General features: G+C 37.1%; 1 protein-coding gene across 2 annotated transcripts in view; it reads left to right on the top strand.

Moving 5' to 3' along the window:
* Positions 1-20,085, top strand: part of Btaf1 (B-TFIID TATA-box binding protein associated factor 1) — a 92,095-nt gene that overhangs the window by 66,110 nt on the left and 5,900 nt on the right. The window contains exons 26-35 of one of the 2 annotated variants that reach the window (XM_020157276.2): positions 8,173-8,325; positions 8,540-8,661; positions 8,751-8,918; positions 11,338-11,415; positions 11,545-11,674; positions 13,462-13,603; positions 13,680-13,810; positions 16,031-16,156; positions 18,194-18,346; positions 19,466-19,677. In XM_020157276.2, coding sequence (XP_020012865.2) covers positions 8,173-8,325; positions 8,540-8,661; positions 8,751-8,918; positions 11,338-11,415; positions 11,545-11,674; positions 13,462-13,603; positions 13,680-13,810; positions 16,031-16,156; positions 18,194-18,346; positions 19,466-19,677 — 1,415 coding nt within the window. Of the gene's footprint in view, positions 1-8,172; positions 8,326-8,539; positions 8,662-8,750; positions 8,919-11,337; positions 11,416-11,544; positions 11,675-13,461; positions 13,604-13,679; positions 13,811-16,030; positions 16,157-18,193; positions 18,347-19,465; positions 19,678-20,085 lie in introns of those variants that run through there. The other variant, XR_002211976.2, reaches the window with a different exon arrangement.

The following is a 20,085-nucleotide window of genomic DNA, read 5'->3' as shown; positions in this document are numbered from 1 at the left end:
CTTTGTCTGTACCTATTTGTTTCAGAGTGTTTACTGCTCCTTCCTGTAGTAAGTTCAGAGTTTCAGGCCTGATATTTAGGTCCTTGATCCATTTTGAGTTGATACTAGTACAGGGTGATAGACATGGATCTAGTTTCACTTTCTTGCAGACAGGTAAACCACTTTTCCCAGCAACATTTGTTGAAGCAGCTGTCTCTTCTCCATCGTATATTTTTGGCACCTTTGTCAAAAATGAGGTGGGTATAGTTGTGTGGATTCATATCTGGGTCCTCTATTCTGTTCCACTGGTCTTCATGTCTGTTTTTGTGCCAGTACCACACTGTTTTTATTGCTACTGCTTTGTAATATAGTTTGAAGTCAGGAATTGTGATACCTCCAGCATTGCTCTTTTTGCTGAGTATTGCCTTGGCTATTCGTGGTCTCTTGTGTTTCCAAATGAACTTTAGGGTAGATTTTTCAGTCTCTGTGATGAAAGTCATTGGGATTTTGATGGGAATTGGATTAAACATGTACATTGCTTTCAGTAGTATAGCCATTTTTACTATGTTGATTCTTCCAATCCATGAGCATGGTAGATCTTTCCATCTTCTGTAGTCTTCCTCAATCTCTTTCTTCAAGAGTTTGTAATTCTCTTTGTAGAGGTCATTCACATCCTTTGTTAAATTTACTCCAGGATATTTAATTTTTTTTGAGGCTATTGTGAATGGAATTGTTTCCATGTATTCCTTCTCAGTTCATTCATTGTTGGTGTACAGAAAAGCTAATGATTTTCGTAAGTTGATTTTGTATCCTGCCACCTTACTGTAGCTGTTTATGGTGTCTAAGAGGTTTTGGGTAGAGTGTTTTGGGTCTTTAAGGTATAGGATCATATCGTGTGCAAAAAAGAATATTTTGACAGTCTTTACCTACTCATATTCCTTTTATTTCTTCTTCTTGCCTAATTGCTCTGGCTAGAAATTCTAGTACTGTGTTGAATAGGGGTGGGGATAGTGGGCACCCTTGTCTCATTCCTGATTTTAGGGGGAATGGTTTCAGGTTTTCACCATTAAGTATGATGTTGGCTATAGGTTTGTCATTTATAGCCTTTACAATGTTGAGGTACATTCATTCTATTCCTAGTTTTCTTAGAGCTTTTATCATGAAGTGGTGTTGGATCTTGTTGATGGCTTTTTCTGCATCTATTGAGATTATCAAGTGGTTTTTGTCTTTGCTTCTACTGATGTGCTGTATTACATTTATAGATTTGCGTATGTTGAACCACCCCTGCATCCCTGGGATGAAGCTGACATGATTGTGGTAAATGATCTTTCTGATGGGTTATTGGATTTAGTTTGTCATTATTTTATTGAGGATTTTTGCATTAATATTCATTAAGGAAATTGGCCTGTAGTTCTCCTTTTTGGAGGTGTCTTTGTCTGGTTTTGAGATGAGAGTAATATTGGCTTCATAAAATGAGTTAGACGGTGTTCCTTCCCTTTCTATTTCGTGGAACAGTTTAAGGAGCATTGGTATTAGTTCTTCTTTAAGTGTCTGATAGAATTCAGCAGTGAATCCATGAGTTCCTATACTTTTCTTTTTTGGGAGGCTCTTGATAGCAGCTTCAATTTCTTTTTGTGTTACAGATCTACTCATGTGATTAATATCCTCTTGGTTCAGTTTTGGGTGGTGGTAAGTTTCTAGAAATCTGTCCATTTCTTGGAGATTTTCAAATTTATTAGAGTACAGGCTCTCAAAGTAGTCTCTGATGATTTCCTGGATTTCCGTGGTGTTTGTTGTTATCTCTCCTTTTGCATTTCTGATTTTACTGCTTTGGGTTTTTTCTATCCTCATTTAGTCTTACTTATTTTTTCAAAGAACCAGCTTTTGTTTAATTGATTCTTTGTATGATTTTTTTTGTTTCTATTTCATTGATTTCAGCCCTTATCTTAATTATTTCTTTCCTTCTGCTTGTTTTGGGATTTGCTTGTTCTTGTTTTTCTAGGAGTTTGAGCTGTAGTGTTAAGGTCATTGATTTGAGATCTTTCTGGCCTTTTAACATATGCACTCATGGCTATAAACTTTCCTCTTAGGACTGCCTTTGCTGTGTCCCATAAGTTCTGGTAGGTTGTGTTTTCATTTTCATTAACTTCCAGGAACCTTTTAATTTCCTTTTTTATTTCATTGATGACCCGTTCATCATTGAGCAATGTGTTGTTCAGTTTCTAATTGTTTACCTGTTTTTTACTTATGTTTTTGTTGTTGATTTCTAGTTTTAATGCATTGTGGTCAGACAGAATGCATGGAATTATTTCTGTTTTCTTATATTTGCTGGGGCTTGCTTTGTGCCCTAAGATATGATCAGTTTTGGAGAAGGTTCCATGGGCTGCTGAGAAGAATGTATATTGTGCAGAAATTGGATGAAATATTCTGTAGACATCAGCTAGGTTCATTTGATCTATGGTGTGATTTAGTTCTAGGATTTCTTTATTGATTTTTTTGTTTGGATGACCTATCTATTGGTGATAGGGGGGGTATTAAGGTCTCCCACTACCACTGTGTTGGAGTTTATATGTTTGTAGGTCCTTCAGAGTATGATTGATGAAATTGGGTACATTGATGTTGGGTGCATATAAGTTGATAATTGTTATTTTCTTTTGGTGTATTTCCCCTTTTATTAGTATGGAGTGTCCTTCTTTATCTCGTTTGATCAATATAGGTTTGAAGTCTACTTTGTCTGAGATAAGTATTGCTACCGCTGCCGGTTTTCGGGGACCATTGGTTTGGTAAATCTTCTTCCAGCCTTTCACTCTCAGCCAGTGCTTATATTCTGTTTATGAGGTGGGTCTCCTGTAGGCAGCAGATTGTTGGATCTTCCTTTTTAATCCACTTTGTCTTCTGATGGGGGAATTTAGTTCATTAACATTCAGTGTTAGTATTGATAAGTATGTGGTGATCCCTGTCATGTAGTTGTCTTTGTTGATTAAGAGTTTATGTGCGGCTGAATCAGTGTTACTCTTTACTTTCTTGCCTTTTCTTCTCCTGTGGTTTGGTACTGCCTGCCCTTTCATGGTTATGTTTGCTTTCATTTTCTGTGTGCAGAATTCCTTGGAGAATCTTTTGTAGTGGTGGCTTGGTGGTCATAAGATGTTTTAGTTTCTGCTTATCATGGAAGACTTTTATTGCTCCATCTATTTTGAATGATAGTTTTGCTGAGTAGAATATCCTAGGGTTGAAGTTATTTTCATTCAGTGCTTGGAAGACCTCACTCCATGCTCTTCTTGCTTTTAATGTTTCTGTTGAGAAGTCTGCTGTGATTTTGATGGGTTTACCTTTGTATGTTATTTGTTTTTTCTCTCTTACAGCCTTCAGTATTCTTTCTCTAGTTTCTGTACTTGTTGTTTTAATGATAATGTGTCGTGGGGTGGTTCTGTTTTGGTCAGGTCTGTTCAGTGTTCTGAAGGCTTCCTGTACCTGAATGGGCTTAGTTTTCTCTAGATTTGGGAAATTTTCTGTTATTATTTTGTTGAACATATTTTGCATTCCCTTTGCTTGCACTTCTTCTCTTTCTTCAATGCCAATGATTCTCAGGTTTGGTCTTTTGATGGAGTCGGTGAGTTCTTGCATTTTCTTTTCACAAGTCTTGAGTTGTTTAATTAATAGTTCTTCAGTTTTTCCTTTAATTGCCATTTCATCTTCAAGTTCTGAGATTCTGTCTTCTGCTTGTTCTATTCTGCTGGAGTGGCCTTCCATTTTGTTTTGTATTTCAGTTTCATTCTTTTTTCTGAGGTTTTCCATATTTTGGGTTACTTCCTCTTAGGGCTTCTATGATTTCATTTATTTGTTTCTGGGTTTTCTCATATTCTTTGTTTTGTTGTCTTGGAACTTCTTGAGTGCCTCCTGTACATTTTGGTTGACCATGTCTAGTAACATCTCTGTGAAATTCTCATTGATTACTTGTAGGATTTCTTCTTTCAGGATGTTCTTGTGGGCTTCATTGGGTTCCTTGCTGCAGTTTATCTTTGTTTGTTTTGTTGGAGTCTGGATCTGGGTATCCATTTTCTTCATTTTGCTCTAAATCCTATACTACTTTATTTTTGGTGGGGAGAATAGTTTCCCTCCTTTTTTCTTCTTTCCATATTTCCACTAGGTACTGTTTCTATCCCTGGACTATGTGTAATTTAGTATTAGCTGGGTAACAATATTGATACTAACAAAACCAAGAGAAAAGGATAAAAAAGAGAAAGAAATGGAAAGATAAAAGGAAGAGAGAAGAGAGGAAAAGAGAAAAAAAAAGAAAGAAAAAAATGGGAGAGATGGTGGGTGATCAAGCAGCAAACCGGGCAGCAAATCCCTTAAAGAAGGGAAAAAAATTAATTTTACCAGTTCTGGAACAGTAGAATTGCAGTCTTAGTTGTGATATTACTCCTTTAGCATCCAGACCTGTCTGTGTGTGTCTCTTAGGCAGGTTGGGAGCCCTCCTGTGGTGGGTGGCAGGTGGGTGGAGTCCCACTGGCCTACAGGTGGAGGCCTTTGGAGCGTAGGCCTGGCATGCCTGAAGGGCGCAGGCCATTGGTTTGGCAGGCTTTTGGGGCACGGTCCTGCGGAAATTGTTCAGGCCTGTATAGGTGTGAGGGCCGCAGCCCAGCAGAGATCATGGAGGCCTGTGCAGGCCTGGGGGCGCAGCCCAGCAGAACGGAGATCCTGCGTGTGTGGATTGCCACCGTGGCAGGCCTTGGGGGCGTGGCCCAGCAGATCGGAGATTGTGCAGGCCAGTGCAGGCCTGAGGTCCTGGCCCGGTGGAGATCATGAATGTCTGCGGATCCCTGGCTTGGCAGGCCTTAAGGGCTAGTTTGGCTGAGATCGTGGGGGTCCAAGGGGTGGGAGTTTGGGGTAGCTTGGCCCTGGCGGGACTGAGGAGCAGGCTGGAGGATCAGAGATCTCATGGTGTGTGAGCAGCTGCGGGCCTATGGGGTGGGGCTTGGTGTGCAGCGCTGGGTATTCTTTTAGTATATCATGGTGTGGAGAAGCCTTCCTTGAGGTAGGAGTTCAGAGTGCTGATGTTTTAGCTCTCCCTGGTGCTTTACCTCAGTCAAGTGTGTCTCCAGCCTCTCAGCAAAGTCCCTGGGTCACGGAGGTCAGGAGGTCTGTGGCTGTGTCCTGGTCGCCATTTTCTCTCATTTATTTTGGATGGCTACTCCTTATCCCATGGTTTGCAAGTAATTTTTCCCATTCTGTAGGTTGTTTTTTCATTCTGTTGATTGCTTCCTTTGGAGTTACAGAAGCCTTTTAGTTTAATGTGGTTCTGTTTATCTGTGCTTGCTTTCCTTTCCTGTGCTTTTGGAGTTACACCAAAAAAACATCATTCATGTATACCAGTGTCAACCTGTTTTCTTCTAGTAGTTTTACAGGTTTTTGTCTTGTTTATCTCTGCAGTGGTTTGAACCCCCATCCCCCTGCCCAAGGGTTCATATTTGGGACACTTGGTCCCCAGTGTGGTAATGTTAAAAGGTGGAGGGTAGTGGGAAGTCTTTAGGTCATTGGGAATGCTTTACTAGAGGGATGAAGGTAGTTTTCGTGGAACACTGAGTTAGTTCTGAAGAGAATAATTTGTTGTAAGAGTGAGCGAGAGTCACTCTGGCTTCCTGTCCAAGGTGTAACCTTTCTCTTCCATATGTTGTTCCATCATTGTGTTGCTATATGCCATGAGGCCTTCACAAGAGCCAAGCTGATGCCAGCACCATTCCCTTGAGCCTTCCCAACTGCAAACTAAATAAACCTGTTTTTAAAAGAAAGTTAGCCTTAGGTAACAAAATCCAGACTATATTCCATGAGGATTCATTTTAATTCTTCTGTATGTGGATATCTAGTTTTCTCAGCATCTTCTATTGAAAAAAAACATTCTTCCCTATTGGGTGTTCTTGGCATCTTTGTCAAAGATCAGTTGACAGTAAATAATGTATTTATTTTTGGAATGTCTGTTCCAGTGCTCTGTGTTTGTTTTTATGCCAGTACCAGTCTGTTTTGATTACTAGAGCTTTTCAGTATGTTTTAAACCAAGTAGTATGAGCTCTTCAGCTTTTGTATTTTTTTTTTTTTCAGTCAAGATTGATTTGGCTACTTGCGGTTTTTTGTGGTTATGTATGAGTTTTAGCATTGTTTCTCTATTTTGTGAAAAATATCATTGAATAGAGATTGCATTAAATGTGTAGGTTATTTGGGGAAACTTTAGCAATGTCAATTTTTATAATCCATGAACACAGGAGATCTTTCCATTCATGTGTTTCCTTCAGTTTCTTTCATTGCTTTATGCTTTTCAGTATAGATCTTTTTTCTCTTTGGTTAGAGTCATTCCTAGGCTTTTTTGTTGTTGTTGTTTTTTAAGATAATGTAAATGGGATTGTTTTCTTGATTTCTTTTTTGGATAGATCATTGTATCAGAATCTCTTTACCTTCTTAAAAATTAGAGACCCTGAGGAAATTTTGTTTATGATATTTTCTGTAATAGAAATTTAAACTGGGAAATTTTTTAAGAATTCACTTAAATCAGTAAACCCATTATAGAGCATGGGGGCGTGGCTCAAGTAGAGTGCCTGCCTAGCAAGCACGAGACCCTGAATTCAACCTAGTACCATTAAAAAAAGCACATATGCAAATATGACAGTGCACTCCTCTGTACAATTAAGTCACTAATAAAAATAATTTAGAAATTAAAAAAAAAACCTATGACATGTTACCATAATTAACTTTTTATGATAAAAACTTCTCTAAAACAGCAGTAAGAAGTGTGACAACTGTTTTATATGTTTGCAAATCCCTTTTATGTCTGACCTAATGGTAGAGAGCTGGATGCTCATCTTTATTGGTCATAAAGTCTATTGCAGTATGTTGTTGTAGTTGAGATATTATGAAGAAATTCAGCTTCGCAGAGCTGGATAGTTAGAAAAGTGAACAATATTATGCATTGTCCATTCAAAAATGTTGGTTCATTATGTTATATAAATCTCGTGTAGGTTAACATATTTCACCTTATCATTTAAAGAACTATTCATCAGTATCACAAGTACAGCATTATTTATAAGAATTGGGAAGCTTGCTGGTTTGTCTAGAAGACTTGAGTTTTATCAGCGTCAACAAGTTACTTTTGTTGAAGTGACAGGTTAATTTTTGAGAAAAATGCCATCCATATATCCAAATAAGAATAACCATAGTTTGTCAGCCTTTTTCTTTTTTTTCTTTTTTTCATAGTACTGGGGTTTTATCTCAGGATCTTGTGCTTGCTAGGCCAGCACTCTACCACTTGAGTCATACATCCAGCTTTTTGTCAGTCTTGTCAAGTAAAATGTTCCATTAAAAAAAAAAAAAAACTTATGTTAATGGCATTCTATTTCCATGGGCAAAATGTGTAAATAAAATAGGAATTATTATATGATGACCCAAGCTTATCAATCATAATTTTTATTTTTACAATATGACAAATCAACTAATGAAACATAGGTTGGACCCATACTTGGTGGATTTTATATTTACTGCTTTATCAAGGACATTATTAAGTGAAACTGACCATTTTAAAAAATGGTAGTGCATGGCTATGAGAAATAAGTGACTAACTGCTACATTTTGGTGCCATTGCCTTGATTCTGAGGCATATGCAGTTTTGTCTCTCAAACTGTGCAAATGTCAACACATTGAAAAAAGCAAATAATGTTCTCTTTATTATGAAATAGTAGAAAATGATTTACTGGAGTCTTCTATATCACATTTTGAGAGGGTATCAGAACACTAAAAAATCAACAAGCTCCAATAACAGCATTTAATTTAAATTTAAGTGTGTGTGTGCACACACACACACACATATATAAAACTTTATTTGACTCTTAGTCAAATAATGTGTGGTATGGGAAAATTAAGTTATGACTGTGGTCTTTAAAATACCTCATGTATTTTCTTAATTAAAACACTTTTTAATACCTGTCAAATTCTTTAGACTTGTTTGTCTTTAAGTCTTTCAAGTCATACTGTTTTGAGTTACTTTGTTTCTGTATATTTATGTTTTGGTAAGACTTGAAATTATTTGATATATTTTAGGATAAAATAGTTGTGATCAAATAGCCTGGGCTGCATAGCAACACTGTGTGTCAAGACATAAAAATTATGAGTAAAGAGTTTTAATACATTTTTAAAAAAACTTTTTAGGCAGGCATTCCAGACCCTCCAAACATGTCAGAGGAATTAATCCAATTGAAAGCCAAAGAGCGACACTTTTTGGAACAACTGTTAGATGGCAAAAAGTTAGAAAACTATAAAATTCCAGTACCAATCAATGCTGAACTAAGAAAATATCAGCAGGTAAGTTTTCTACTTAGTATTGCAAATATGAGTAGTCATTTTTCCTTTTCTGTACCTTGAAGAGTTTGTTTTTAATTAATTTATTGAAATCATGATATCTGTTTATATCTCTTTTGCTTATATAAAGATTTTAGATTTGTCCAAACATGTTTTCACAGGAAAATATTCTTAGGAATCTGTTACATAATTTTTCTTTCTTTCCACAATCTTATAGGATGGTGTGAACTGGTTAGCATTTCTTAACAAGTATAAACTTCATGGAATTCTGTGTGATGACATGGGTTTAGGAAAAACTTTACAGTCCATCTGCATTCTAGCAGGAGATCACTGTCAGAGGTAATTGAAAGTGTTATTTTAAAATAAGATTTCCAGATTCTCAGAAAATAAACAAACTGGTGAATTTATTGTGTTTTGCTTTTGTAAAGGGCTCAGGAATATGCAAGATCAAAATTGGCAGAATGTATGCCACTTCCTTCCTTGGTGGTTTGTCCACCAACATTAACGGGTCACTGGGTGGATGAAGTAGGTAAATTTTGCTCCAGAGAGTATCTTAATCCATTGCACTATACTGGACCTCCCACCGAAAGAGTAAGGTAAGAGCTGTACTGCATCAACAAAAAAAATGCTTAATCTTTTATTTTAAGTGGCTCGGAAGAATAAAATTTATTAAAAAGTGAATTCTAGTTAGCTCTTTTGGTCATGAGACATAGAAAGTTTCTCAATTTAAGAAAGGTAAGTATACTTACCAGTGAAGCTCTTCAGAACTCAAGGTCTTTAGCTATTCTGTCATCCATTGGGCTTTCTCAATATTGGAGTTAGGAAACTTTCAGGAATCACCACACTCATTCTGTATGCCCTTTGGGAGCCTTAGGACCATAGCATCTCCTTGCTGCTTTTGTTACATTTTCATCCTCTATCCACTTTTCTAAGAGTTCCCCTTTGTTTTGTTCCTTTTTCCCTCCTCCATTCTTTAAAGGTGTTTTTGGTTCACAGTGGCTGCTCTAGCTATCCACTGTCGTGGCAATACTATAGTTTGTTATAGCTTTATCCTCTTGCTCTTAACTAGTTACATAATATGCCTTATGTACCTAACTATAAATTTTAAAGAATAGAAGTTCATTGATTGTGGTTATCTTTTAAACCTTGGCTAATCATAGGTTACTGATTAATAGATTTGATGCCCTTCTGTATTAATACCTAACATTATTATTAAATAATGTTATTAATTTTTAAAATAGTTTTAGTGTGAACACTTTCTAGCCAGGTACTATTTTAAGCAGTTTTACTTTTATGTAAAATTGCATATTGTATATTCTCATAATTGAAACCAGGTCCAAACTCTGGTGGTTTCACATCAGGTCTGGTCACTCACTCCAAAACACCAAATAAAGTATTATATAATAGTGAAGACAGAGAAAGATGGTTTATTATGTGGCATTGGCACACTGTGGGAAAGGGCAAAATAAGCACTTCATCCCATTTTCCCATTCAGACATGATCTTTATGTTTAAATAAAGAATTTAGGGCAAGAAGTGAAAATTGCATATAATTATTTAACAGTCCTGATCAGAGTATGACCTGATTGGTCATTATCAAGAGTTCCAGAGAAGTCGCTGTGGCTGTCATTACTTGAGGAGGAGTAGTCTAGTCAGGATAAGCAAGTCATTGTTGCCTTAGTGGTCTATTCTGAGGAAGCTCTGCTGTTCCTTTCCTTTGGGGGTAGTTCCTCCCTCTCTTCTGGTAAAAATGTTGCTGATTAGTTCTGTTCTTCTTGGATGCTATTGTGGCTGTAAGGTTAATGGGTCAGTGCAAAGGCAGATACAGAATGGAGGCAGGGATGCCAAGCTTTTCTTCTGCTTTTACCTAATTCGTGGTAAAGTAAGAAGTCAGTGCCTTTCAGGAAAAGCAGTTTCTAAGTAGTTGTTACACAGTTATTAAATGAGGTATACTGCTGTTCCAGTTTGAAGATAATGTGTCACAGACATAGGGTCTGAGTTCAAGTTTACTCAGCTAATTAAGTGGACAAAGTGAGGATTTTGAACACAGGCAGCTCAAAAACTTGTGTTCTTGAACAATTTGCTGTAGTGCCTCTTTGAATTCATAATTTGCAAGTGATAGGAATTCAACTCAAACTAGTTTAAGCAAATAAGAGATTCATATTAACTTGAGAATTTCAGGGGTTGATTCTCACTTCAGGCATATCTAGATTACTTTCACTTCCATTTCTTCTCCAAACCTAACTTGTTATATTGCTCTCTCCTGGACTTAAGTGTATAGAATGGGTAAATGTGACAATCACAGGCCCACATTCTCCTAGCTTGACAACTATAGTAAACAGATCTGATCTTTCCTCTCCTATAAGGAATGCTAGAAATGATTGGCTGACCTTGATTGAGTCATGACCAGCCTCTGTGGTCAGAGGATAAAAGTACTCTGAATAGCTGTACTCATTCTAATGCTTCATTTCTTTGTTGATGATGGGGACATGTGATTGAAAAGTCACCCCTTACCCAGAGTGGTAAAGGAATAATGCTCCCAAAGAAGAGATGTTAGCAAAAAAGTTAAAATGTTCACCAGATTTTGAGTCAGGTGCCCCTTTCTTTTCCTGATCAGACTGAACAGGGTAACAAGGGCTATATCATAAGAAAGTGTGCCAGGTGCTGGTGGCTCACACCCATAAGACTGAAATCTGGAGGATTGTGGTTTAAGGCCAGCCTGGGCAAATAGTTTGAGAAATCCCCATCTTCAGAATAGCTAGAGCAAAATGGACTAAAGGTGTGGCTCAAGTGGTAGAGCACCTGCTTTGCAAGTGCAAAGCCCTGAATTCAAACCCCCCACTCCCATACCCCTCCCCATAATGCCTTTCAGGTAGCATCCTATGTGCATAGAATAAGAAGGACTTAGTAGGCAGATTGAAGCTTCTTATACTATGGTAACTGTTGTTTCACCATTGAAATTTCATTTAAAACTTTGTATAATCCCTGTTTTCTAATTTTGTTTTTTTGCATAAAGGTTACAGCATCAAGTAAAAAGGCATAATTTGATAGTGGCTTCATATGATGTTGTGAGGAATGACATAGATTTTTTTAGGTAAGAATTCAAATATTCTATAGAAAAACATAGTATCAAATTTGAAGACAATATTTTCCTGCTTCCAAGATTCTTCATATAGTTTCTGATACACAATGAAGTTAAAATTTTCTATTTACTCTCCCTTAGAAATATTAAATTTAACTACTGTATTCTTGATGAAGGCCACGTCATAAAAAATGGAAAAACAAAATTATCAAAAGCAGTAAAACAACTGACTGCTAATTATAGGATTATTCTTTCTGGAACACCAATCCAGGTAATTATTTACTATTCTGGTTCTTTTTTAAATAAATAACAATAAGAAAAATATTTGCCTGGTGGAGCGCAAGCTTGGCGTTTGACTGTGAATTAAAGAAAGGGTTTTTCAGTTTGACAATTTTTCAGCAGTTAAATCATTTTTATGACTGATTTGGCATGTAGCAGTATCTCAACAAACTAGCTTCTAAAGGTCATATTTAAAATGTAGTTTTAGGCTATATAAATTGAAATCTTATGTTGAAAATATGAAAGATGTCAGGATCTGCTCTGAACTGGCCATTCCCCTTCTGTAGCATTAAGTTGTGATCTAATCTGATTTAGCACTGAAAAACTAGAATTTATTCAGAGATGAATCATAATACAGTAGAAATGTAAATAGGTATTGTCAGAAGGCAATTGTAGGGATGCTGTTCTAGAAGTCTATCTTGGAAAAGGAAGGAGTGGGTGGGTATGGAGATGTCTTTACATACTTCTGAATTGGATGCAGTTGTTCACGTATAGCCTGGTTAGCCAACTCTGGGAAAGAGCCCCTTGATAATTTTCTGGTTAATGGGAGGGTAAACACTGACCTCTGAGTTTCTTCCTCTCTCTATAAATTGGTAGTTCATTATTTCTTACTCTTCTAACTTTATTTTTGGTGGTGTATTGATTATTACAAGCATAAGGGTTCATTAAGTGAACAGATCTTAACAAGCACACAAGCCTTTCGAAACATCAAAAGTGGGTTTTTGGTTTTAAAAAATTTTTTTGGTCATTTTGTGGTGCTAGGGATCCAGCTCAGGACTTCATGCATGGTAGGCAAATACTCTACCACTGAGATGATGCCCACAGACTCAAGTTTTAAGTATAGATAAGGGGGAGAAAAGACTTTTTAGGTTTGAATTATCAAGATTTGTTTTGTTTCAATTTAAAGTCATAAAGAAAGCCAGGTGTGATGGTACATGCCTCCAATCCAGCACTCAGGAGACTGAGGAAGGAGGATTGTGCATTTGAGGCTAATCTGGGTTGCATAGTGAGACCCTGTCTCATAGATAGATAGATAATCATATGACAACATCACAATGGTTTTCAACAGGTTACTGCTTTTACTTTTTGTTGTTGTTTTGTCCTAGTAAAGGCCCTCTTACTTTCCCCCTTCCTCACCTGAACAGTTTAGCTTTGAAGTTGTCAGGTGGGTTTCTGCATTTCTGCACTTTCAGAACCTCAGTTGGATTAGAAGGCTGTCCATATAGGAGGGAAACCTAGCAGAGTCTGAGCATGGTGAAGGAAGGTTTTTGGAAGTAGGGAAAAAGCAGAGAAGGCACCTTAGTGTCCATATCTATTGGGAGAGCATCCACAATGAAAAAAGTGCCGGTCTTTTTTTCTCCCCTTCTCACCATGAAACTTGCAACAGAATTGGAAAGAATCTTTGCCTCATGACCCGTAACTAATGAGTAGTCTTGATTTTGATAATCAAACACTTGAAAAGGTGATTCTTGGCCAAATTCCTTAAATCTTGCTGTCAATTTGAATATCAAAGATATAGGAAAAAAAGAAGCATTTTTTCTGCCCTTCTATTTACTACTTCATAGAGGCAACAGTAGGGTATAAACACTATGGAATTTCCCCCAAAAAAGACAGAATATTTTCTCCAGGGATACTAATCTAAATTTACACATTAAAATAGAAACATATCCCATATACCTAACAGTGTGGTAGTGATAATTTCTTACCTGTGTCCATTTTTTAAGTGTAAGGAGATAACCCCAGTACAAAAGATAATTGGTGTTCCTTTTTTATATTCAGAACAACGTTTTGGAGCTATGGTCATTATTTGATTTCCTCATGCCAGGATTTCTGGGTACTGAACGGCAGTTTGCAGCTCGATACGGCAAACCTATATTGGCAAGTCGGGATGCTCGAAGCTCCAGTCGAGAACAAGAAGCAGGTATGAGAGAAATAATGTATTATTCCTGTATTAGTAATTTTTTCCTCACTTTTTAAAAGCGCTTTTCTTTTATTAGGTGTTCTGGCGATGGATGCACTGCACCGCCAAGTCCTGCCATTTCTTTTGAGAAGAATGAAAGAAGATGTTTTGCAGGATCTTCCACCTAAAATTATTCAAGACTATTATTGTACTCTTAGTCCTCTTCAGGTTAGGAATCTGGTGATTATGGTTGGTGGGTGGTATGATATGTTGTTAGCAGTTTCCTATAAGTTACAGAAATATTGAGTAAAAGCTAGGTTAGAGTAATAAAACCCCTTTACTCAATCTTTTCCAAATAGATGTGATATAGGTCGATGTGTGTGCAATTTGAATGTAGCATTAAAACAAAATCCAGTATCATAGTTGCTTCCTTATATGTCTAATAAATTTTAAAAGTTGCAGTGTTAGAGGAGAAATACAGTAGTCCCCTCTTTGTCCATGACCCTCAAGTGGATGCCTGAAACCACTAAAGTACCAAACCATATGTATGCTGTTTTGTATTTACTGTAATCATAGCAACTTTAATGTATGAATTTTTTTTTCTTTTCTTATTAAGTCAAGACTTCTACCTTTCCACTTAAGGCACATTATGGCTTCTTTTCAGAATGTTCAAATTTCCAGCATCACTATTCCATGCTTTGGGGCCATTTTTGAGTAAAGTACAAGTTACTCAATCAGATAATGGAGTGGAGACTAAGTGACTAATGTGCAGGTAGTATATACAGTGTAGATTTGCTCAATAAAAAGGGTGATTTAACATGCCTGGCAGGACAGAGTGCAGTAGTGCACAAAATGGTACATTATTTCAAACATACGAGTTATTTATTGCTGGAATTTCATTTACTATTTTCCTACCACTATTAAGTGAAACTGTAGAAAGCAGAACTTTGGATGTGGTGGGGGTGCAGCTAAAATCTGCATATGAATGTTGTCATGTCATCCTCACAATAGCATATTAATGTATTAACAATCCTCATTTTTTGCAAATAAGAAAAGTAAAGCTCAGAAAAATTAATCACTTACCTGTGGTCATAGGACTAAAATATATTAGAGCCAAATTTCAAACCTTGATCATCCCTTTCAAAGTATTACATATTTTCTGTAAATACTTCAAGAAAATTATACCTTCTGCACAGTTCTGATTTCATACACAGAGACTCTTATCAAGAGAAAATTGTGAGCCTTTCTTGTACTTTTCTAAAGAGGTAAATGGAACTGTCCCTGGTTTTAGTAAGACATGGCCTCTGAGTCAGAATTTTCTGTTTGGTTTTTTTTGGTGGTACTGGGGTTTGAACTCAGAGCCTCACACTTAGGTGTTCTACCGTTTGTGTTGGGTATTTTCAGTATAGGGTCTTGTGAACTGTCTGCCTGAGCTGGCTTCGAACTGGGATCTTCCTGATCTCTGCCTCCTAAGTAGCTAGGCTTATAGGCGTGAGCCACCAGTGCCCAGCTGAATGTTTATGTGCTATTTCAGTTATTGGTTGATCTAGTATTGTCAAGTGAATAAAAGATATAAAGACACATCCAGAATTTTACCTTTCTCCCATCTTTTGTATAAACAGCCAGCTTGTTAGCCAGTGTTGATCTATTGGCATTCATAGATAGGATACTAGTGAGGAGACTGAGAGCTTTGTGATTCTTCTATACCTCATCCCTCTGGTGCTCCAAGTTTGTAAAACTTGGATTAACATTTCTTAAATACTTTAGTGGTTATGAGATAAAGGCTTTTTACAGTTGATAATATAATAATAAGATGCCCTATGGGAAAAAATTGGCACTATAGTGGTAGTGGTGCTATAGTATAGGTGTGGACAACTTAAGTAATCTGGAGGAAAAGAACTCCAGAGGCAAGGAACATTTTGGCTTTGCTTAGAACTTACAGGTTTTTATTCTCTGATTTCTGTTCTTTAGCCCTCTAGAGTTTATTTCCTTTTGCATTATTTTTGCAGGAACCCAGGCTCCAAGGTAATGCTCCTAGGTTAGGAGTAACATTCTTTCAAAATTTGGTCTCTTGGAGTGTGTGTGTGTGTGTGTGTTCTCAACCACATAACTTCATTTAAGGAAAATTTTTCTCATTTACTTGTAAAGATTCAGGTTCTCTTTTACTGGTAATATGTTTCTCTGAACAGTAGAAAAATTGAGTCAAGGACTGTTTGATTAGTATTTTTTAATAATTCACAGCCATACTTAATGTGTTATATACATTAATGTAATTTTAAAGGAATTTGCCAACATGGATAAATCTATAATATTAGTAGCAAATCATGGGTATCAGTTTGTTTTCATTCATAAGGGCTGATTTAATTTACTGCCCTTGGCTTTTCTAGCTATGTTTTAAATAATTTTAATACATACACAGTTAACTGTTTCATGGGGGCAATTTTACAGGTTCAGCTCTATGAAGATTTTGCTAAGTCTCGTGCTAAGTGTGATGTTGATGAAACAGTTTCTTCAGCTGCACTTTCTGAAGAAACTGAAAAACCCAAGCTTAAAGCTACAGGCCATGTATTCCAGGTATAGATTACAATCTGCTTTTTAAAAATAAAAGAATGTTCTTTAATGGGACAGTTTTATATCAAACACTGAAATATGGGTTTGTTTAGTGTTTTTCAATATTACATATATATGAGAATAGGTCAAAGTATCTATAATATTAACTTAATATTAGCAATTAGAAAATACTTATACAAAAATGCAATATGTATGTATGTTACATGAAAATAAGGGTTGTGGAATGAAGAATCTTTTGCTTTTCCATTCAAAAACTATTAGAACATCTACCACCTGGCAGTAACTTTTCTGAGCCCTGGGGTAAAGTAGCAGACAATGGTAGAGCACTTGCCTAGCATACAGGATGCCCTGGGTTAAAAAGAAAAATGTAAAAACTAAAAAAAGGCATTGAATAAAACATACTCTCTCCCTTGTGAAAAACAAGTAAAATACATATTGTTTAACAGGAAGTAAAACAGAATGTGGTTATGGAGTTTAGGTTGTGGTGTTTAAATAGAGGAGTCAGGGACTGAGAAAGACATTTGAGCAGAAATCTGAAGGATGATTGAGGCATGCAGATATACAGGTGGAAATGATTCCAGGCAGATGATAAAAAAAAAAAGTACAGAATTCCTGAGACACATCATTGTCTCCTGTGCTGAAGAGACTAGGAAATGAAAGAGATGACAAGTGTCAACTCACTTTTTCTTTCCCTCTTGAAATAGTCCACCACAGAAAATTAAGTGCTATAGCATTTTTAAACACAAGAGAGGAGGAAAAGGTGATTATAGTAAAGACTTATACCTCTCCCACAGTTTGTATTAGAGTACTCAGCAGTGCCTTTTTTTTTTTCTTTTTCTTTTATTATTCATATGTGCATACAAGGCTTGGTTCATTTCTCCCCCCTGCCCCCACCCCCTCCCTTACCACCCACTCCGCCCCCTCCTTCTCCCCCCCCCCAATACCCAGCAGAAACTATTTTGCCCTTATCTCTAATTTTGTTGTAGAGAGAGTATAAGCAATAATAGGAAGGAACAAGGGTTTTTGCTGGTTGAGATAAGGATAGCTATACAGGGAGTTGACTCACATTGATTTCCTGTGTGTGGGTGTTACCTTCTAGGTTAATTCTTTTTGATCTAACCTTTTCTCTAGTACCTGTTCCCCTTTTTCCTATTGGCCTCAGTTGCTTTTAAGGTACCTGCTTTAGTTTCTCCTCAGCAGTGTCTTGAGCTTTGTCATTGAAGCTTACTAATACAAAACTCTGTGCCAGGGTTAAGCCAAGTGGGACAAGAGAGGATGTAGAGTCCCTTGAAGGCTCTGTTTCTCAAAAGAATCCATTGAAACGATCACATCGCTCTGCCACCCACCTTAGACCTAGTGAATTAGAATACTAGGGAGGATTTGCAGGTTTATAAGGTTCCCAAGAAACTCGTGCCCCTTGAAGTTGGAGAAATCCTTCTTTAGGAAATGACTGCCAGGTTCTGGAAGCCAGGTTCTCAAAGTGCATTGTCAGGCACTTTGAGTGGGAGAGGATCCTAAAGGAGCTAACAAGTGAGACTTTGTTTCTTTTATTCTGCCGTTCTGGGGGATCAAACTCAGGGCCTTGAACTTGCTCGGCCAGTGCTCTACCACAGAGCTACATCACAAGCCCAAGACAATTTTTTTCCCATTGTTAGTGGGGGAGACAGATGTAAACAATAGAGTTTTTTGAAGTTATAAATGGCCTCATAGAAATATATACATTTAACCTGGTATCATCCTCCTCTCCTCTCTACTCCCCCTGCCCCCCAAAAAAAAATTGGATCAAGGGCAAGTGCTCTACCACCCCCCTCAGGCATTTTTATTTTGAGGTAGTCTCACTAAGTTACCCAGATGGTTTTGAACTTTACATTCTGTCTCAGCTGTAAGTGTGTAACCCACACCTGGCTGAACTGGTTCTTGAAGAGAAGTTTGACAAGAAAGAATAGAGGAAAAGGCTTTTGAGACAGAATAACTAGGAAAAAGATACAGAAATACAGACAGCTGTGAAATGGACTTGGTTATACTTTTTCCCTTTTAAAGGCATTACAGTACTTACGCAAACTGTGCAATCATCCAGCATTAGTCTTAACGCCTCAGCATCCAGAGTTCAAGAGTACTACTGAAAAACTGGCCATTCAGAATTCTTCTCTTCGTGATATTCAGCATGCTCCTAAACTCTCAGCTTTGAAACAAGTATGTATGTCTTTTAAGGGTAAGATGAGTTCCTGATGTATAGCACTTGGTAAATTTGCTTTTCTTAAAGATTATTGATGTGTTTACCATTTATTTTTAAACTTGGCTTGTTACATTTTTAATACAGGGGTTTTTGAGTTTTATAAAATTGTATGCTATTATAACCTTTTCTTCTTTATTGTTTTTGTTTTTTTGAGACAGGGTCTTGCTGTGTAGCTCAGGTTGGTCTGGAACTCAGTGATCTTCCTGAGTGCTGAGATTATAGGCCTGTACCACCACACCCAGCCATTTTAACCATTTTTAAGTGTACAGTTCTTTGGCATTAATTACATTCATGTTGTACAGCTATTACCATCATCTATTTCCAAAATATTTCCATCATGATTCTCTTGGATTTTATTCAGTCCTTTACTTACTGTATTTATGAAGTACAAAGCCCTGAACTACTTAACCTGTAGGAAATGTGAAAGATATGTAACAGTTTTCTGTTATTAAAGATCTTGGTCTCCAGGTATAGAAACAAACGTTCTTTGTCATAAATCCAGGAGATGTAACTAGATGCTTTTCTAAATTTTTTTTTGGCGGTACTGGGATTTGAACTCAGGGCCTCACACTTGCTAGGCAGGAGGCTCTGCTACTCCGCCAGCCTCTTTTTTGAAATTTTGATTTCTACCAAATGTAGCTGCTCCATTGTTTCCGTCACACTTTAATCTTTCATGATGCTTTATAAACAATTTTGCTTGGGGCATCTTCTTTGTCATAGCTTTAACATTTATCAAGGTTCTATTAAGCCTGAGAGAACTAAGGAAAAGGGAGAAAGGCTGTTGGATAACTTCCTGAAGAGGTGACAAGGGAACTCTTAAGCCTGAGCAGGAGATTGCAGTCCACAATCCTAACCTGCTTTACAGGTTGCAGATTTTTAATTTAATTAAATTATTTATTTTGCGATGCTGGGGCTTGAACTTAGGGCCTAACACTTGTCAGACAAGAGTGCTATCATTTGTGCCATCCTCCCAGTTCAGGTAAATTTAACCTTTTCTTGCCATAGAAATACTTGTCACAGTGCGATTGGCTATCTACGCTTATTAAATACCTGTGTAATGACTTCTTTCCCCCAAGTTGCTCTTGGACTGTGGTTTGGGAAATGGCAGTACTTCAGAGAGTGGCACAGAGTCTGTTGTGGCCCAGCACAGAATACTGATCTTCTGTCAGCTTAAAAGCATGCTTGATATAGTAGAACATGATCTGCTCAGACCTCACCTACCTTCTGTCACCTACTTGAGATTAGATGGCAGCATACCACCTGGTCAGAGGCATTCGATTGTTTCCCGGTAAGTAGCTCCCAAACTCATATTATAAATCAGTATTACTTAATGCAGACGTTTGGCTAAGTTATCTGCAAAAATATTTTCTTACTGTAATTCAACCCAAATGAAACCTCTTTCAAATATAGAACTACAGAAATACAGTTGAATAGATTGTTTAGTAAATGAAAAGGTGATGATAATAGGAAAGTACTCTGATAATCATGGAAAAAAATCTAAGATAACTACCTTCTTCTTTTTAAGGGGTTAGGGTTGAAGGAAGTAGACGAGTAGATTGACTAAAATTTCCATTCAGATGTCTGTTTCTTTGCTAAGCACAATTTGGAAACTGGCCCATTTAGGAGGAAGAATTATGTGTCTGCAACCTTTGCTTGAAAAATCCAGGAGTTGCTGTTCTAAAAATACAGATTCCTA

The sequence above is a fragment of the Castor canadensis genome, chromosome 7 (genome assembly GCF_047511655.1).
Source record: "Castor canadensis chromosome 7, mCasCan1.hap1v2, whole genome shotgun sequence".
NCBI classification, from domain to species: domain Eukaryota; kingdom Metazoa; phylum Chordata; class Mammalia; order Rodentia; family Castoridae; genus Castor; species Castor canadensis.
This window is presented reverse-complemented; position numbering and strand designations above follow the sequence as displayed.